A 17,921-nucleotide genomic window follows, 5' to 3' on the forward strand; every position below is an offset into this window, starting at 1 on the left:
CTTACCTTGGCCTGAAGGTTAGCCATAGACTGATCAAAGGTTTTTGGCGGCGCCCGCTGGTGGTTACACAGAATAGCAACTGCTCTGTTGGCCCTGTTGTAGGACAGCAGCTTCTCTGCCACATTGTCCAACTCTTTGAAGGGTAACAGAACAGTTTGTTTGTATTAAACAGGGAAAATCCCACTGAGAAGACATATTTGAACAGACTTCTGCACAGACATTTAACAGATAAAATCATGCAAGTGTCCCTCGTGTTATTATTGCCTACCAGCACCACTAATCTCAACCTTCAACACACACCCACACACATAAAATTACAGGTTGCTGCTGTTTTCATTTCATTTATGCAACCCTATTAGCTTCATTTAGTTCATTCTTCCTGCGATCCACACACGCACACACACACACACACACACACACACACACAATAACCACATGTCAACCAGCAGATTGGCTCTCAGTGACAGTCCAGAAATGAGAAGAGAGTGTGACACTTCTATCTCTGAATGAGAAACTGTGACTGAGGCAGCCAATGGGACCCTGATAAGAGCAAGACAGCACTGGGTACAGCGATAAAGTACACCTGGCATTACTGGAAAAGCTGGCTGATGTCAGGGTATCTTGAATCACAAAGTTAAAAAAAAATAAAATAAAGTCTTATCATGGGACTCCATGACACAAGCAGCCAGCTAATAAGACAACGATAAGAACCAGACTGATAAAAGGCTCCAGTATTAAAGCCACTGGTACTTGTCCAGCTGCGGAGGAACATGAGCCAGCGCTTTAAAACTTCTATTTATGTGATGTTAGACTGCTTTATAGCTTAGTGAGTGTGTGTGACTTACTGTTTGTGAGCTCTTTGAGCTGCTGCTGTAAAGTGATGGAAGCGTTGTATGTCCTGAAGACCTTCGCAGTCAGACCCAGCATGAGAGAACTCAGGTGCTTATTCAGCATGTTTGTCTGCAGTGAGAAATGGGAAGACGAAGGACAAAGACAAACAGACACATTCACATCAGCGTGGTATGGAACAAATACAGTACACTCATCACAAAAGCATGAATCGCTACTCTACCACTAGGTGGCACTGTGGCATCATACCACAGCAGTGTTTAAAGCATCTGTAATATACCATAACAAATAAAACACATAAAATACCAGCTCTGCCTTCATTATCATCATCATCCATTAGAGCAAGGAGATTAAAAAAGATCACAGTGTGATTTCCCTCCTGACATTTCTGCAGGTATTATAACAAGCTAGAGCTGTCATAGCCGGTGGTTAGATAGCCATTAGCTCATGTCAAATGGCTGCAGCTTCACCAGTACAGCAAAGAGATGGAACAGAGTGTAAGGGCGCACCACTGGTGTGAAAGCAAAACAAACAGGAATGCTCACTGCACACACACTGATATGAGGTGCAAACATGTGGACTTGAGAGAAAAGATAACACATGGGTTTCTACACACAGATGAAAGCACACGAACGTGAAAAGCAAACGGCCGCATGAGCTCGCAGCTGTGGGGGGAAAAGAGGAAGGAATAATTTTGATGATTCTGATGAAGATTACAATAATAATGTGGTTGGTTTAATCAGCGCGGGGTCAGGACCCGGCTGTCTGGGGCCACTGACATGTACGAATGTGTGCGCGTCTCACTGCAGGAGCTTATTAGAAGCAGCATCAGGGAGGGTTTTCATGTATACACACGTGTGCATGCAGGTACACACATCTGCACAGTTGCTGTCATGCCTGCCTTGCTAACAAGCCATCTACCTTGGCCCCTGTAATGCTAATGGAGGTGTCTGCAAGGGTGAGGGGGCAAGTAAGATACGTCTCACACAACCCTCCCGACTCCCTTGCCATGATGACAGTGTGTGCGTTTGTGAATGTCATCTCCTTAGGCATTATTACAACTTGTCATTACTGCAATTGTAATTTCATAGCTAGAATACAGGATGTTATATGCTGCACTTTATCATTAACATACTGCTAGGCAATTCTGTGCTGATGGCAACTAATGCTGAGGAAAAAATATTGACTGTTGCCATTTTTAACTAGCTAAGATGATCTGCTTTTCATTTTCCACTGGCTCCAATTTGTGTTGTCTGCATCAGTTCCCTGTACAAAAAAAAAAAAAATAAAAATTGCTTCTAGTAGATATAATAGAGTGAAGGAAAATAATGAAATGTGCCAAAATAAAGCAGCACATAGGGAATATACTTCACTGCAGGTAGCGATTTAATATATTTGACTAAGATCTAGTTAAACAAATCCCACCAAGGTTACAGTTAACCTGAAACTGCAGACAGTCTGTGTACTGGAGCTCTAATGATGTGGACTCTGGAGAGGAGGCTTCCAGACAAATCTGACAAACGCCTGCTTTCTCAGCTCAGATCAGGCACTCAGACCTCAACATGATCTGTGTGTGTATGCGCCTACGTGTGTGTGTGCATGCTCCCAAAAACCACAATCACCGTGGCTGAGTGTTTTGGAATCCACTGAGAAGCAATTCTCTCTCTCTCTCTCTCTTGCTCTTAAATGTCAATCATTTCAATTAAAGGGATAGTTCACCCAAAAATGAAAATTCAGTCATTATCTACTCACCCTCACGCTAGATTCAGGGTCTGGTTTATTTTGTTAGTCTGCAAAACACAGCTGGAGTTTCACAGAAAGTGTTGCAGAATTTCCCAAACAATGTAAATTAACGGGGACCAGCTTTCAAACATAAAATAGAACTAGGAAAACAAACAAACAAGATTCAGGGTAAAAACATGAGGTAAATGGCATTTTTTAGTCAACTTGGCATGTTGGGGCTGTAGAAGACTTGGATTACACCAGATGAGAAGTATAGAGGCATTTTATGGTTTTAGTCTGTTGTTTTTTATGTTTGAAAACATTGTTTTCCTGTAAAAATCCAGTAGTGTTCTGTGGACTAAAAAACTAAACCCAACCTTCAATCGGCATGAGTTTGAGTAGATGATTGAATGTTCATTTTTGGGTGAACTATCTCTTAAAATGTTTGCGCTGACTGTAAACATATTTGAAAGAATGGGTCACATTAACCCAACATACTGAAGTGCATTGTGTATGCCGATGTACATTACGTATTTCTGAAAACTGAATTTGGCATTTTGTGAAGGTGAAGAGAGACTGGACACAGTAGGACAGCAAGGAGTGAAAGCCACTGAGTCCTGATCTGAATCCAGGATGTTAAACTTAAATGATAACCAGGTTAAAGATGCAATGAAATAAAAATGATCATTTTTCAAGGTCTCCAATCTCTTGTTATGTGCAAAAAACCCCCAAAACAAAATCATTTTGACTATTTTAACAGCAAAATCTTTCTCTTTCTTCTTGTAAAACAAATATTTCTCTAGACTTGACCGGAGGGGCAGTTCTAAAAATTGTAAAGCCCACTTTTGAGCAATCCAATCAAATTTTAAAGACCACCACCAACAGGGGAAAAAAAAAGTTTTTAACATTGTTGATGATGAGTTTTTAGATGTTTAATCAATGCCAGGAGAGGAACTTCAAAGATTTGATTTAAATTCTTTTTCTAACTGTGAACCACCCACATATTCCATTTCACTTGAATGAGTCACCTGCTGAAAATAAAGAAGCTCTAACTTCAGTTTCAGTGTAAAGATTACGGGGTAAAGACGGTAGGGCTGGGTGGTATGGTGTAAAATCTATATCCCAGTATAATTTGAAGCATGGATGACTGCACTATACCACTAGTATGGCAACTACACAGCAGCTATTACTGAACTCTTTTTATTAGCACAGAGGTATTTTAAGAACCATGTTTATGCACAGGTCTTCTTACCAACTCATCTCCATGTGCGCTGTAACACTGTTACAATCAAATTAAAATGAAAGCTGTCTGTATGTAGTCTGTTTAGCTTGGTTTGCCACCTATCTTTGGCAAAGCTCTTAAGTTATCAGTTCTTTCAATGTTTTATTATTACACTGCAGCCTCTCCACTTGCTCTCTGTCAAATTCAGGTTTACTTTACATACCTTTTATACCAGCCACCCCTAAATGATGGTATGGTTTGACCAAAGTGCTTGTTGGATGGTCAAATTGCATTTGAAACAAGAACCTTGCCAATAGATCAGTCCAAAATTGGCCTGATACGAGCCTATAAAGGATATATTATATGTGTGCACATTTTACCTTAAACATTCAGCAACTGTCTGATGTTTAAAATAAATAGACTTCACAGACATCATTCATTCAGGAAGTCTGTCATACAAAACACTTAAAACCAGGCAAGCTAGATTAATTCCACATATTAGAGGGGCCTTCGTGTTTTCTTATTTCAGAGTTTCTGCAAGTTTCATCAAGGTAAATTTAAGACTTTTGAAGATCCTTTAAAGACCATTATAGATTGTATTTCACATTCTTACTGGCAAAAAAGTACAAGTACAGTTTGCATTAGTGGTTGTTGGGTCAATGTTGGTTTTATTTTGTAGTTGTTACAGCATGATCAAGACAAATTTTCCCCAAAGCACATTTAAAAGCAAGACTGAAACTTTATAAAAATAATGTTAACTTCATAATTCAATCAATTTTTAAGACACGTCAAAATTGTATTTGAGACATTTGAGGCCTAAAGTTCAGATTACTGGATTTTAGATTTTTTAAGACTTGCAGAAACCCTGTTATTTACCTTTCAGTCCCAAATTTCCACTTTTATATTTCATCAGTGTCTTCCATCATCTCTCTACATAAGGTCAGCTGGGGATAAAAGCACTCTCTACAGTCCCACCACTCATCTTATGTCCCTTTTCCCATTTCCACATCTTCCTCCTCTTCATCTCGGCCTTACAGTTGCTTTCTCACTGCCTCCATCTTTCCTCCCTCTCCTTCCACCTCCTACCTTTTTCCCAGTCATTGCCCCCCCCCCCAACCTCCCCTCACCTGGACCAGCTGTCACTTTCCTACCACTCCATCTACTCTGTGCATCATCCGTTCCCCTCTCTCTCTCCGCCCTCTCAGTGGCCTGGCCTTTCTGGGTGTCAATCAGGCCTGCCCACAGCAGCCATTACCATTCCACCTCCAACACACCCTGACATTTCCTGACACACTAGAGGGCAGAGAGCAGAGGCACCACACTCCTTCCTTCAATTGCTCCATCTCTTCATCCTACCCTCTCACTGCTGTCCTGTCTTGTATCTTCCCTTTCCTGCCTGTCAATCTTTATATACCAACACGTGGGCAGGCTCTCAAACCTTCCTTGTGCTTTCCTATCTACATCTTTTTCTTCCTCTGCTGATTAACCCCTCTCATCCAATGTGACCATTCATCTGTTACATACATTTCCGCCTACAACCTTGTCTCTTTTGAGCAGATTGCGACGTGATTTTTAGCAATGACAGCACTTAACCCAAGGTTCAAGTAGGCTGTGAGCTGCTGCAGCAGTAACCTGGTTTCCACTCCAAGAAAACTATTATATTATATTCAAGGATTCTGAATACACATTTCTGATATTTGTTCCAGGAAGATTAGTTAGTCAATAGGTGGCTTGTTGACCAGATCCACTAAGCAGAGACAGGCAGCACAGAATCAACAATACCAAGACAGCAATCACAAATCAACAGATAGCATGACAGTACAGCAAACAGCATGACAGCACAAACAAGAACATCTCACTGGTGTGGTGTTACAGGTTTGATTTCTAATAAACTAGGCTCTTAATATTGTGGGGAAGAAGTGATAGTTGGCAAAGTTTCTTATATGCTGCGGTAAACTGTTTCAATCCTGGGAGGCTCTGACAATTTGGTGCACAATTTAACCATCTTTGTCCACTGATAAATTGATAACAAAAAAATGTCCAAAAAACCTTCCAAAATACCACATTAAGACACAAAGACCTTCAGAAACACCACAGAAAAATCCATGCTGTGATCTGGAATCAAAACCTTTTGACAGTTTGGAGAGTTCTGTCAGAATTGTATTTTTCATTTTTTCAGCAGGGATCGCTCAGACACCCTTTTATTGTCAATATACCTTAGAAAAAGCCATCCATCCTCTGGAGGCCCCAGGTCTCTAGTTTGTGGTTGTGAACGTTCTGGAGCCTGTGATTATCCTAGAAGTCACTTTATACAAAACATGGTCTCATTATAATGAAATGGCTACAATGGGTACTAACATCATCACACATAAACACAATTAGGCTCATCAAATCCACAAGAGTCTCAGCTTTGCAGTCAGACTCAATGTATGATACTTTAATACTCTTCCATGTATGCACTATGCAGAAATATTGAAACAGAATATGCAAAAACAACACAAATACCTGCATACCAAATGAGACTGGCATTAAGTGCACGTCTGTAAAGAGAAGACTCATAGGGCCATTTTCATTCAGATATCTTAAAATGAGAGGTCAGAGGGCTCCTTTGAAAATCACCATGCTAGTTTTTCGCTCACCAAAATTTAGGCTAACTTAGCAGCTCGCTAAAGCCTCTGAACGTAAACGTCCCAGAAGAGCTGGAGAATTTCAGATTCCGAATACATTTCTTCAACTCGAACAATCTGTTATCTTGGAATATTGTCTCAAATAGGCAAATAATGCCATTGATCTTGTTTTGTAAAGACTGAGTGCATCCTGAGAAGCCTGACGTCTCCCTGCAGTGAACTAACCATGTGTACAACTGCTGCATTCTGTGTGGCCTCACTGCCTGCAGCTAGACGAAGAGGTTGAGAGGACGCCAGATTTTTATGTGTGAAAATTCATCTGCCCAGCATGTTCACTTTCAATTTCCACTTGCACAGTTTCATTTTTATCTGGCAGAGTCCATCCCCTCTCTCTTTTGAAACTCCTTTTCTGCTTTCAGTCTCCCCGGTTCCAATATCCTTCCCCTTCTCCTCACCTGGCGTTTCCTCACTTTACTCCTTTCATCTCTCAACACCAATGGCCATCCTCATTCAATCTCATCTATTACACATTACAATTTAGTCCCTGCTTTTTCTTTACTGCAGCCTTCTGTCTCCAGAAAACGTGAAAAAAATGTAATTCTATTTTGCTTTCACAATCTTTTTTTTCTGCCTTTTCTTCAAATATTACACACCTCGGGGGAGTTTCTCCCACATTTTACACAACCCCGGACAAATTCAGGTACTCCTTTACACAAAGTCAGCAATTATTCAAAGGTCTTGTGGGCAGTTTTCACTTCTACTTTTTTTTAAACATTTTTTTTGGTTTTAACACCAACATGTAGGCAAAGTAGTAGGCAATGTTGCAAAACTAAACATGGGAAAACACGTAAAAATACTAAAGGATATAAGGATTTAATGAGACACTTACATTAAGGCGGTCAAAGAGCTCATCTCCAGGTTGCTTGTTCTCCATTAACAGTTTAAGATTCTTAAAAACCTGAAAAGATATACAGACAAATTTGATCACAGGACTTACAAATGTACACAATAAAATGAACATTACTTTTCAAGTATGCCTCACCTCAACCTAAATTTACCCACTTTACTTACTAACCACTGAAACTGAGGACTGTAATTGTGTATTGGCTGCTTGTGTTGTGTGAAGGCTAGAAATAGTATACTATTAAGATAATTTCTTTATTTGTATTTTAAGAGCTGGGGAATGGCAAACCAGCCAAATCAGCCAATCAGTTAACAGTCATTACCAACGGTGCAGGCCCAACTGAGGCGATTTTGATGTTGTTTTCAAACACTGGAGGTGAAACTGCATTCAATAGGTCAACAAATTCAAGGGAAAAAGTAGAAAGTGACAGTGATCCTTTCAGATCACATCCAAAACCAAAGATGTTAAAATTACCCACTTGTCCAAATATATTATAATGCACATTAGAAACAAGGACTGTGGTCTCTCTCTCTCTCTCTGTGTGTGTGTGTCTATCAGGAACCTCGCTTCATTTGTCCCTCACAGAGGAGAGCCAGAGGAGTAAAACTGGCACAATCACATCTGACATTTCCAGCGACTCTGAGTTCCACAGATGCACTGTTCCCTTAATAAACTAGTAAAATATGCAAGAAACCAATTAATAGCAACAGATGTGTTGCTTTATAAAACACACTGACATATTCACTGGCTGATTTGTGCGGCAATGTTGTTCCCCTTGGCAAATAAACTGAAAATATAAAAAGTAAAGTGCAAGTGCTTTTGGGACAAAAATGTAAATCAGTGTCTGTCTAGGAGTCTCAGAGACGCAGAGACACCAAAGTGAGCTCGCCTAATTGGTTTAGTGATGGCTTTGGGTGCCTGTATGTGTTAAGAATGGAAATAATCATTTGCTCAGCAGGTTGATCGTACCCAACACAATACATTTATGCATCTGCAGGTGTCCCCTCTCTCTAGTCTTATTTGATGAAGTCATTCAGCCTTCTAACTGGTGATCAAATTGAGTAATAAAAAGATGCTTGTTTTTTTAAACAATAAACACTGACACTGAGGTGCTAATCAGTCACTGTCTGGGCATTCATATTGGAAAGGCATACATGTGTTCATGTGGATGGTTTAATTCTTATGGCTACTTTCCGCCCATTAAATTACACAGGAGACAGAGTATCCGTGGTCCAGATCATGCACAGCGTGGCTCTAATTCACTGCCATTGTTGTATTCAATCCCTGCAGTTCCACGTTTTCTGCATGGAGATTTTTGCAGTGGCAGCAGATTGCATATTAAAGCATATATGAGCCAAATATATAACCCCAGGTATTAGATTAAATGATTTCAGCCCCCTCCAGAGGTTAGGAATGGAAATTCCTTTCTTCCATCCTTGTTCCATTTTATTCCAAATGACATTTAGCAGCAATCTCGCTGATTTCCCTGGGAATTGACAATGCTAAAATATGCATGGGACTAATTAATTCTAGCTAATGTGTTGCTTTTGAATGCACTCATTTGAATAATTATATGTTCTGCCAAGAAACAAAACACTTTGGCTGTCAGGTGCTAACATTTCTTTTTCCATCTCTGGAACAGAAGATAGCATTGGCTGACACCAGAGGAGGGGTTGGAAATTTACATATGCATACATTCACACAAACATAAATGTGACAGCTGTTTGACAGATTGCAGACGACTAAACAAGATAAAAAAAACAAAAAACAAAAAAAAAAACTTTTCAGACACAATTTGTTTTCTTGTATTGTAGCATCAGCTAACCTGCTCATTACAGTGCACATCATCATTTACAGTATCAGATAAACTAACAACTGCCAAGAGCTGCGCAGTACCTAATTAATCTTTAAAAATACCCAGATTGGCAGTCTGGGTGTGACACTTCAAAGATGGAAGGGAAAGCCTGGGTGAAAGAATTGAACATTTAGAGGGCAGGCAGGGGGTCTAATGAAGGATGCTACTGAGTTGTATTATAGCAACGCTTCTCAAACTTTTTTTTTTTTTTCCCCAATTATGCATCTCAACGGAAACATTTTTTCAGTCCAATACCTCCAACCAGCTCAAAACATTTTTGCATTTCTTTCGGCTCTGTTGTCGCTTTCTTTTTCACTCCTTTCTCCACGTGTTCAGCTATGTCGCTGCTACATCATCCAATATCGAAACTGACTTTGCACTCCCAGCAAATGTGATTGTGTTCATTGATTTCTTCATGTCAGGTTTTACAGCAGTTGACAGGTTTCAGCAGTTCATGATTGCACTGAAAATAATTTTGAATATAAAATGTGATGCAATCAAACTTACATTTACATTTCTTATTGAACTTAGTATAGTCTAATTATTTGAGGAATTATACATGAGTGATATTTTTCAAATTAGCATTTTAAAAACATCCCACAAACCCCCTGCAGTACTCTAAAGTACCCTTAGGGGTATTAGTAAGAGAAGGGGAAAAAAAAAATCCATTCTTAGATGTATCGCAATTCTCCCCCAATAGATAATAAATCAGTGCAGAACAGTTAATAATGGGAAATATAAAATCCGATTCTTGACATTACGATCACCTGTAATAACTCTGTAAGACTGGGCTGTAAGTGCCCTAGAGCTGAACCACTTGGAGGGTGAAATGTAACGAGCATAAACATGTTTGCCATGTTCACGATCCAAGCTAGGCTAATTGTTGAGTTTTTTTGAGGATGGCTGAGTGTGAACAACTGCAGGTGGATACAATGCAACTGGCACCCCCAGGTCTAAAAGCTAGCATATGGAAACATTTTGTCTTCTATGAAGTTGAAGGGTAAAGAGACCTGGAAAAGATCATTGTGTTGAGCACTGTGTCTTGATTATCAACCATTATAAATACACTGTGTTATTAACAAGTAGTTACACAGTGCTCAAATTTTGACCCTTTTGTTTGTCTCTTGCAAGTCCTGCATCTTTATGGAAGTGAAACACTAAAAAGGTCTAACATACCTTTAACTGTAAATACCTGAGGACATGAACCTTCCTGAACAAACAGTTAACAATGAAATAATATGACTAAAAGGAATATGCAAGACATATTTCTTTAACACGAGCATGGTGAACTGCACAGATACTGTAGTTCAACTCTAGCAAACCTGTTCCTTGTTTACATGCTTCCTCAGACTAAGTAATCTATTGGCATGAGACCACTGATGAAAAAACAAAAACTCTGCAACAGTATAAAACAAGGCAACACAATAATAAAAGAAGATCACACTGTGTTCTCTTACCAGCAACTGTGGCATTAAAGCTGCTACACACTAAACGTCTTATACAAATGAAGAAAAAATGATGCTTTCCATAGTATACTAAGTACTGCTTATGGAGACTACGCTTGACCAGAATATTCAAACCACACTATGATATTCAGAAGAAGAATTCAACCTACATAAACATGTAATCCAAGAGAAGTCGACCTGAGCAGATGGGTGGCTCAACAGTTCTAAGAGACAGACAAATTAAACCACCACAGGCACAGGAATCCAATCTACAACTGTGCCCTGAGGACATTTCTCAGTTCCCTCTCTGCCTCGGGCGCTGTCCATGTCGATATGTATGCAAGTGACCTTCTCTGCAGGGGCTTCTGCCAAAACCCAAAGGGCAAAACCTAGATTATTATAATGAAATATTTTGTACTGCTATGAGCAGCCCAGCCTATGTTGTTTTTGGACAGATTTGCCTTGTCATTATTATTTTCAGGTACAAGTAAATGCATGAAAGCAGGAATGAATACGTGCGAGGAAGTGTTTTTGTGCAATTTTTTTGTTCCTTTACCTTCCTGATGACGGGGACCTTGTTATAGTAGCGAATGGAGTCTTTACCCAGGAAGTCGAATTCCACCACACATTCACTGCCTTCCAGTTGCTCGTGGAGGGTGATGTGCTCAACGCGTAGCGAGCAGCAGCCCACCGTGTCTGCCGTCTCTCCTTCTTCCTTCTCGTTACCAGCCCTCAGTGCCAGCTTATTTTGGATCAGACGACACAGGAGATAAATACACATGAAAACATACTCTTCCAGCACTTTCACCACTGTCCTTCCTATTTTCATAACAAACATGTGCCAGTCAGATGTAAGGCTATTCAGAAACTTTTGATACAGACACCAGCACCGGTAGCGATACCTTGACTTTGACTGAGGTTCCAAAAAAATACTTTTTTTCTCAATACCATTTTTACAAAACCCATTTTAACAAAATAAAAACTTCTCACTTTTCAGATTCTTTTTATACACTAAAAGTAATTTCATAACAAAGGTATAAATCTATCTACAAGTATGGTTAAGCTTAAGCTGTCCGTTTCAACTTTTCAGTTCTATATTTCAGCATCTTGGCATTTTTCCATTGAAAGCAGTTTTACAACATAAAAATAAACCACAACTTGGGAATTTACTTCTAAGGTATCAAAATTTGGTATCAAATAACAAAGCATTTTTTGATACTTGATATTATTGAAGCTATTCAGTCGGTTCCAAAAAAGTATAGAATTTCGGTACCTAGCCCTGGTCAGATGACTATTAAATATATACTATACACATACACACGCAACATTAAGTTCAAATAAAGCACAAACACAACAAAGCTGAATCAGACTTGGAATAGTCTGGCATAAGCCAAAAGCAATCACACACTCGATCTATCATTTCACTCAATGCTGAATGAGATAATTAGCTTAGGGTCACTGCAAGAAAATGGTTACATACAATCCATTTTTCTCCCTGCAAAAGATCTTCCATTCAGCTGTGCGAGAAAAGGCAATCAAAACGCATCACATTGATTTCCAATATGCTCACATGGCTCTTGGAATCAGACCTAATCACTATGGAGAATCTGTGAAACTGACAGCAGTTTATTTCTAGCACTGCTGTGAAAACAAGCAAAACTGGGTATCCTAATTGCTGCATCTTTACTTAATCTTTTAAAGTTTTTCCTGGACCAGTGGCTCCAAACCAGACCTTGTCTATGAAGTAGAGAGCCACAGCTCTTTGCCGTGTGCTCATCTGTTTGGATTTTAGATCCTGGTGGTACTGTTTACGGATGTCATCCACACATGTCTTCAGTTTCCGAGCGACCTCATATTTCTCCCAGTCCTTCTCTCCCTGCATTCAGGGGACAAAACGTGAGGAAATAAGGAAGAGGAGGGGTAAAACATAAAGAAACAGTGAGCAGGAAGGGAAAGGGTGAGGAAAGAAAGATGGTGAGAAAAACACATAATGGGAAAGAGCAGAGGAGAAAAGAGGAGAAAACATTAAACAAAATGTCAACATTATGTCGTTTTCCTTGAAAAGCCTAAAAATCACAACATTATTTGGCATGGTAATGATGACTGCAATAAATGCACACTATTAAAATGCACAGAACAAAACAAATACAAAGACACAACTTTAATAAAAATTCCCTAGGCTTGCTGTTTGCAGCTGGTTATATATAGCAACTAAGACAATTAAATCCACCATCAGTGAACACACACATATTGTCATAGAGACTAACAGTGGAATAACTTAACCTTTACACATGAAAGATGGAAAGAAGGAAAGAAGAATGAGCAAATGGAGGAGAGCAAAAGAGAAGGGGAAAGAATAATGAGATGTTGCACACGCCTCTTCTTCAAAACACATTAACTCACAGGGCTTGCCATTTACGCTCAAAAAACAAAAGCATTATGGAATTTTAATATTTTTAGTGTCAAAACATTTGGATACCTCACTGCAAATTTCCTACACAAACAGTTTGGCTTTATTGACTTTGAAAAGGATGCATGCAAGGTGCTTGTAGTTACACAATGCAGATGTGACATTAGAATCATAGTTCTAGTCAATAGTCAATAGTGTGAGGACGAACAAGGCACAAGCTGCTTTCAAGGCGACGCTTCCTGAATTCATTTGAATTCTGAATTTAACTTTTTTGTGGAGGAAAAACAATGTGGTGTCTTAATGCTGTTAAAATCGGTTGCTGATGATGCTGTGGTATCTTAATGTTGTGAAATCTTGTAATTGTTGCTGATTTCGATGTATCATAAATATGTACTGTCTTATAATTGTGTTTTTATACGACAATGTTATGCTGCATTTTTATTTTATTTATCTTTCTTTTGTTTTTTTAAGCAGAGATGTTATTCTCTGTTTCCTGCCCAGAGACTTCAGGTGAAAAGTAGCTTACATCTGGCTCTGGTACAGCTAAGAAGCTGTGCAATATCGCTGTCAAATTAACAAATGAAATAAGTGAATGAAACATAAATTGCTTTGGAAACATTTACACCTTTTGTGATTTTTGCTTTGTACTTACTTACTACACATTTTGGCTGATTAAATTTTAGTGCTGCACCTGTCATTAAATTTAGAACTTTGTGTTTTTATTTTAACAGAATATGTATCTGTACATTTAGTTGAAATGCAGGCCGTTTTAGCACTATTCAGTTTTATACAAAGTCTAAGGAATCATCTTTGAAAGTGCTAAGAGAGAGGCAGCCTGGCAATTATTATTTGTCAATTGGCAAATAAACTTATAACTTGGCATCGCTCCCTCTGGAGGCACACAAGGTTTTATACAACTATTTACACATATGCAGTTGTACTTCTTGAGCCCTTGTAAACAGAAATCTTCTGTTAAAAGCTTAATTTGTACCCACCACAAACTCAACAGCCAAAGCTACCTGATGGCTCAGCTAACTTTGGCTGTGTGCCTCGTGCCTTTGTAAAAGAAAATGACTAGAGCAGTCAGTTTTCATTATCTAGAAAACATCACAGAAAGACAAACAAAAAAACTAAACTACTCTTTTCACAGCACTGTGAACCTGTTCAGAACACAAACTGAGAATATGCCGGATAAATAAATGGAAACAGGCACTGTGAAATTAAAACTTTTTTCTTTTCATCGGTGTTGACAGCCCATTGTGTTTTACTTCCAGAGTAAGACAAAAACAGGCAAAGGTGAAAAATAAAGCTTAATAGCTTGTTTAAAAGACACCCCACATAGAACATATGTTGAGTATTTTCCAAGTCAGACTATGAGAGTTTGATTGATGTATGTGTTCGTTCTACCCTTCTGGCAGTAACTGGGCTCCATACATATCAGTGCTGCATGAAAAAACAACTTCAAGAAAACTGTAAAACCTGCTAAATACACAACACAACACTGCGGTGAATAACATGACACCTGTCATTTCTGTTAAAGTTATATTTTTGTTGAGTTGAAAGCAATTGAGTACATAGACTCCTGTATATGGCGACATCTGAATGGTGTTGCATTCAGGTGTTTGTGGGAGTGTGGGGTAAATGTTTGTCAACTGGAAACCCAATTTAAAATGCTTAAGTAGTGCCTAAAACCACATCATCAAACCAGACTGTACCTGCCATTCCCTCAACTATAACAATAAGACTATTGGTTAAATAAATTAATAATAATTTAACCTTAAACTGGTTGTGACGTATGTGATACGTATGAAGGAGCATTTTTTGACCTGTACCTTGAGTTTTGAGTTGGCATTGAGCATGATGTATTTAAAGGCGCCCTGGACGTTCTCAGTCCAGCTGGCCAGCCATGTTACAGTGTTGTCATGTCGAACCTCCTTCCAGCGGTGACCAGCAGGCGGCACAGGGATACGGCTTTCTCTGTCAATGAAAGAGAGAGAGCAAGAATAAATGCATGTGTGCAGCCTTCTACACATAAATGTATGCTGCCACAGTGAATAAATGATGCATAGCTTTAATTCTTGAGTGATGTACTGGTTTAACATAACATATTTCTGAGGCTACCGAAAGAAAATGCGTTCATATGTTCAGAATCCAAATACCACACCATCTGTAGCAGAGCAATGCCTGTGCAGCTGTCAATATGGATACGCTTCACTGCACACTAAGAAACCTGATAATGTACATTTTGAAAAGACTGAAATTATTTTAAGTTTAAACACTTTGCTATGTATGCAGCTAGAAAGTTATCATTCTATTTTAATATGGGGAAGCTTTACTTAAGCATCACTACATGGTCACACATGTCTCTACGCAGTTTGGTCCCCTCGCCCCACTCTCACTTGCCACAGTTGATGATGATGTCTTCTGGTTGGATCCTTTTCTTCAGCATGCCCTGTTTGGGATGCTCGCCTCTGCCCCGGAACAACCCTGGAGGTTCAATCTTAAAGTTGCCAATGCGCTCTTTGTGGTGGTCCAGCAGACAGAAACCGTAATCATCCACTATCTTCTGGTTGGCCTCTTTCAAAGTCTATGACAGACATAAAACAAAAACAAATTCTGCAGAGCCTGAGTGAGCCAAACAACAAAACAGACAAACAGGAAAAGAAGTACTGTAAGTTATGAAAACAGAAAAAAAAAAAGCCTGAACCTTACCAGTTTCTCCTCCTTGGTCATGTTTTTCCTAGCCTCCACCTTGGCTTTATGCATAGCATGGAGCTCTCCAAAGTCACATTTGTCAAGATCTTTAATCAGTGACCTCTCTTCATGGGTCATTTCCTAAACAGGCACAAAGTATTAGACATGATCCCTTGTGTGATCCCTTCTCGAGTCTGGCAGTATGAGGACATATCTGCATAAAGACTAGGATATTCTTTAGTGATAAAACAATCTGACTATTAAAAGATTAATCAACAATTTTGATAATCAGTTAGTCTTTTCAGTCATTAATCATGCAAAAATTAAAAATGCCTCTTTGATTCAGTGACATTTTATAGACTAAACAATTAATCATTCACCCATCTTTTCTTCTGCTTATCCTGGGCCACATTACAATTAATCATATATATATATATATAAAAAAATCAGGTTGATCTATAATGAAAACAATTATTAGTTGAAGCCAAAGTATCCGTGAATGCCAGAATAACTAAACCACATCAATGATGCCAATAATACACATAGGGCATTACAACAAAAATGCATCATAAAAAAAAAAACAAATAAGAACGAGCGTGATCAAAGCTTTCATTTAATTACTAATCTTTACGGCAGCAGAGCAGGCAGAAAAAGAATTAAGTGATCTGGTTATGACAGGCCAGACTATGGAGCGTTTCCTCCTAAGCTGAGTGAGTTAAGCAGTCTTGATGCAGCAGTACACTAAAAGCAGCAGAGCAGCTGAGTTTCAACTGTAATTGTCAACTTTCCAAAGTTACTGCACAAGGGAGTCAACCCATCAAAGAGGTCACTAAAAGGGCAGCGATACAGAGCAATTCAGTGGAAGCTTTGTGGTTCATCTCAGAGGTTTCTGGTGCTAAAATGTCACAACAACATGAGTGGCTTTTAATATGGCCTCCTGCTGTCAGGCAGGAACTACAGGCCACTTTCTGCCTGTGTAGTGCAAAAATCCCTTCTCTATATTACTACTTTTATTTTTAATTGGCCTTGAGCAGCAGAACTCAACAGTAAACAATGATCAAGGCATTTAATGAGCTTGATATCTTGATCTTATACTGTTTTACACCAAAATTAGCGCTGTAGATGAGCTTGCCTTTCTGTTTTTTTTTGTGTGCTGGAAAGCTGAGACTCAACTTTTAACTGCACAGAAGAGCACAGAGAAAGTCGTTTTTAAAACTCTCTGTGTTAAGCTCTCAGTAGTTTTGTACCTTCCAACTGGTTTGAAGTTTAGTTTCTCTCCTGCATCCCTGTACGTCTTTTCAGTTATTTGCTTTAATTTACTGTTTCAGACACACCTTCTAGCAAGTATGCTTGATACAAATCCCTGCTGGGCTGCAGATTCAAACTGAGTCAAGGGTTAGGGTTTGCAAAGCCCGCACATGTGTACAGAAAGTTGCAGAAGTTACCAACTGACATTGTCTCTGCTGGAGAAAGGGAAAAACTGTGTCCACCTGGGTGACATGTTTCCATCACTGCCAACTGGAGCTGGAGCAGATAAATACCTGTGAATACTGCAGAGTTATGTGACCCTGGAATGAATGTTGATTGTACCCTTTGTTACTGAAGACAAAAGCCAGATATTAGTGGGTTTTAGTGGGTTTTTCATCCAGTGTAAAGGAGGTTGTATTGTCGTCACTCATCTTTACAGCAGTGCTCATCAAAATCAGGGCAGTCATCCTCATAGTTATATAAAAACAGATCATACTACAAAAAAGACTTCTATGAGTTAACCATTTGACAAACAAAAGGGCATCTGACTGAACACATCCATTAAGGATTAAGGGAATGATTTCTTCATCAACCTGGTCCAAGTGTGTCTTCTGTGGTCATTGATAGGAGATGACATGCAAACACAAACCTCTTGATCGGCACACATTCACACCCCTCTTTCCACAGTCACTCTGACAGTATGGATACGCAGTCAGTCTGCGTGTCTAAGCATGACTGACACTCGACAGTGGGCGGGCACCGAGGGCAGTGGAGCGAGGAGAGTTTTTTCCGGCTATAATAAAACAGTTTAATTGGATTTGTTCATATGCAGGGGAGCTACTTGTATGGATTAGCATATCAATGCCTTCACACAAATCGTATTTTCAAGTGCATTGAGCACTAAGCAGCGCAAAATTAATTCTGCATGATATGCCTTGGGGCTGG

General features: G+C 39.3%; 1 protein-coding gene across 1 annotated transcript in view; it reads right to left on the minus strand.

Annotated features, from left to right (window-relative positions):
* The window catches only part of LOC146316168 (DNA topoisomerase I, mitochondrial), a 32,782-nt gene that overhangs the window by 3,015 nt on the left and 11,846 nt on the right, over positions 1 to 17,921 (minus strand). The window contains exons 10-17 of the mRNA XM_084734190.1: positions 15,747 to 15,869; positions 15,434 to 15,621; positions 14,867 to 15,011; positions 12,357 to 12,500; positions 11,181 to 11,366; positions 7,310 to 7,378; positions 846 to 960; positions 6 to 133 (exon numbers count right to left, since the gene is read on the minus strand). Coding sequence (XP_084590316.1) covers positions 6 to 133; positions 846 to 960; positions 7,310 to 7,378; positions 11,181 to 11,366; positions 12,357 to 12,500; positions 14,867 to 15,011; positions 15,434 to 15,621; positions 15,747 to 15,869 — 1,098 coding nt within the window. The remainder of the gene's footprint in view (positions 1 to 5; positions 134 to 845; positions 961 to 7,309; positions 7,379 to 11,180; positions 11,367 to 12,356; positions 12,501 to 14,866; positions 15,012 to 15,433; positions 15,622 to 15,746; positions 15,870 to 17,921) is intronic.

This window comes from Lutjanus erythropterus, chromosome 13, assembly GCF_056507025.1.
Source record: "Lutjanus erythropterus isolate fLutEry1 chromosome 13, fLutEry1.hap2, whole genome shotgun sequence".
Taxonomy (NCBI): domain Eukaryota; kingdom Metazoa; phylum Chordata; class Actinopteri; order Lutjaniformes; family Lutjanidae; genus Lutjanus; species Lutjanus erythropterus.